A 2,071-nucleotide genomic window follows, 5' to 3' on the forward strand; every position below is an offset into this window, starting at 1 on the left:
CAGATGGGGCTTTGCAGTGTGGCCACCCACACCTGGGCTAGGCCAACCTGGATGCTCAGACCTGGGTATTGATCACTTGAATTAACTCTGTATTGAAGACAGAGATGCTACATATAAGCATCAATGTAGGGCAATGTGGGGCTTTCACTCCAGTGCTGGCTTCCCCAAGCAAGGCTGTAGTGCTGGATGGAGTGGGAGTGGGAATGCAGGGGAATTCTGTCTTTAGTGGGTCATCCTAATTTTCCTTGGAAGGGAAGTAAGAAAGGTCTTTTCTCAGGACATGAGGATTTAAGAGTGGAGGGAGGGATGGAAAGAAGGAAGGGGAGAAAGTGTGAGTGGGAGAGAAAGAGAGACATTGTAGGACCAGTGTGTTTCCAGAGTCTTCTGATTGTCTGTGACCTTCACTCCTGCCCACCTCAAAGTCCCAGGATTTTGAAGGCATCTCGTAAATCGTCCACCTCATCCAGTGGCTGTGCAGAGCAAGAGAGAAGAGATGAGTTAGTTGTGCAATGAGCGGAAATGCTGAGAGGGGTGGAGAAGAGGAAGGGGACTAGAGGAGAGGAGGGTTGGAGAAGGGAGGAGCCGAAGAAGGGTGGGGTAAAAATGAAAGGGAGATGGAATGGAGAAGAGAAGAGGTGAGGAAAGTGGGCAGACGAAAGTCAAGAAGAGAAGATAGAGGGGAGAGACGGGACACACAGGAGCAAATAAGAAATGCAGCAGTGGAGGAAGGGGAGACACTCGATGGACAGGGGAAAAGAAATGTCCCTCACCAAGAGGATCCGCCGGAGTCTCCTGGACAGACGGACAGAGTTTTCATGCAGCCCCTCCCAGGCTTTAAAGGTCCTCTCCCGGTTCTCCACGAAGGTGTTCCAGCAGTAGAAGTAATCTGCCAAGGAGCAGGAGACAGGTTGACGACATGGAGCAGAGTCAGGGATGCCCAGAACAGGACTCAACTGTCCCCAGGGATCATTAGGGCTCCATATCCCTCTATATGTCTCCCCCATGACTCCATTGCCATCTCTCCCCTGTCCCCTCTCTCCAGGTCTCTGTCTCCCCATCTCTGAGATACTGTCTCACCTTTGAAGGTCATGATGGCGATCTGGACCCCAGCCCGGTGCAAGCGTCTCAGCCCCTCAGGCTCAGCATTGCGGTCCTCACAGAAGTACAGCCGGGCGGCAAAGATGCGCAGTGTCAGGTTGGGATAGGCACGCAGGAAGTCAGCCACATGCCGGGCACAGTCATAGCAGGGGCTCCATGAGGTGAACCAGGTGACTCGGTAGCAGCGTCCAGGGTCCAGGTCCCAGGCAGAGATGTAACGCAGGAAGAGCATCTCCACGTGGCAACCCGACTGAGCAAGAGAGAGACAGAGAGGGAGACGATGGGAGAGAGGATGGAGACATGCATGGATGGATATGGGGGGAATGGATGAGTGTATGGGCAGATATAGGGTTGAACTGATGGAAGGATGGATGGATGGATGGATATGCGGGTGAGCTGATGGATGCATGGATAGGTAGGGGATGAGCTGGTGGGTGCACTGATGCATATTGGGGTGAGTAGGTGGGTACATAGAGGGCCTGATGGTTGGGTAAGTGAGCTGATAGGTGCTTGGCTGTATTGATAGGTGCCCAAGTCATGCCCATACTTTGTTGCGCAGGTATCCGAAGTCCAAGGAGCAAGAGGTGGCGCTATCCCGACGTTTCACCACATAGCAGAGATAGGTCTCATGGCGGCCCCGGGCCCAGCGTAGGTTCTTGAAATTGTAGAGGAATTTCTTCTGCTTCATCAGGAAGCTGCAGGGGAACATTTGAGGGGAAGATTAAACTATAATAGCACATCCCATAGCAGGGAAGCGACAGCGTCTCTGTACAGGGCTCTGGTGTGACTGCACTTAGAACATCCTCTCCATTCCTAGGCCCATCTCTACCAGAACTGCACAGTGTTCAGAAAAGGGACACAGACAGGGCAACTTTCAGAGTAGCAGCCGTGTTAGTCTGTATCTGCAAAAAGAACAGGAGTACTTGTGGCACCTTAGAGACTAACAAATTTATTAGAGCATAAGCTTTCGTGG

General features: G+C 52.3%; 1 protein-coding gene across 1 annotated transcript; it reads right to left on the reverse strand.

Moving 5' to 3' along the window:
- Positions 1-416: 416 nt before the first annotated feature.
- On the reverse strand, positions 417-1,807 carry AICDA (activation induced cytidine deaminase). The gene is made up of 4 exons (XM_024209314.1): positions 1,646-1,807; positions 1,078-1,348; positions 771-886; positions 417-470 (listed from the first exon to the last, which is right to left on the reverse strand). Exons 1-4 carry the CDS (start codon positions 1,805-1,807, stop codon positions 417-419), a joined length of 603 nt encoding a protein of 200 aa, XP_024065082.1.
- Between the last annotated feature and the right edge of the window lie 264 nt (positions 1,808-2,071).

This window comes from Terrapene carolina, unplaced genomic scaffold (genome assembly GCF_002925995.2).
Source record: "Terrapene carolina triunguis isolate 2854851 unplaced genomic scaffold, T_m_triunguis-2.0 Scaffold112, whole genome shotgun sequence".
NCBI classification, from domain to species: domain Eukaryota; kingdom Metazoa; phylum Chordata; order Testudines; family Emydidae; genus Terrapene; species Terrapene triunguis.

Bases quoted from the DNA above. Each gene is read 5' to 3' on its own strand.
- AICDA (XM_024209314.1), bottom strand. From the start codon at position 1,807: ATGTTCCCCTGCAGCTTCCTGATGAAGCAGAAGAAATTCCTCTACAAT. The intron at 887-1,077 runs GTGAGACAGTAT...GCTCCTTGGCAG, and splicing joins CGCCATCATGACCTTCAAAG to ATTACTTCTACTGCTGGAAC. The intron at 471-770 runs GTGAGGGACATT...TGCTCTGCACAG, and splicing joins GACTCCGGCGGATCCTCTTG to CCACTGGATGAGGTGGACGA.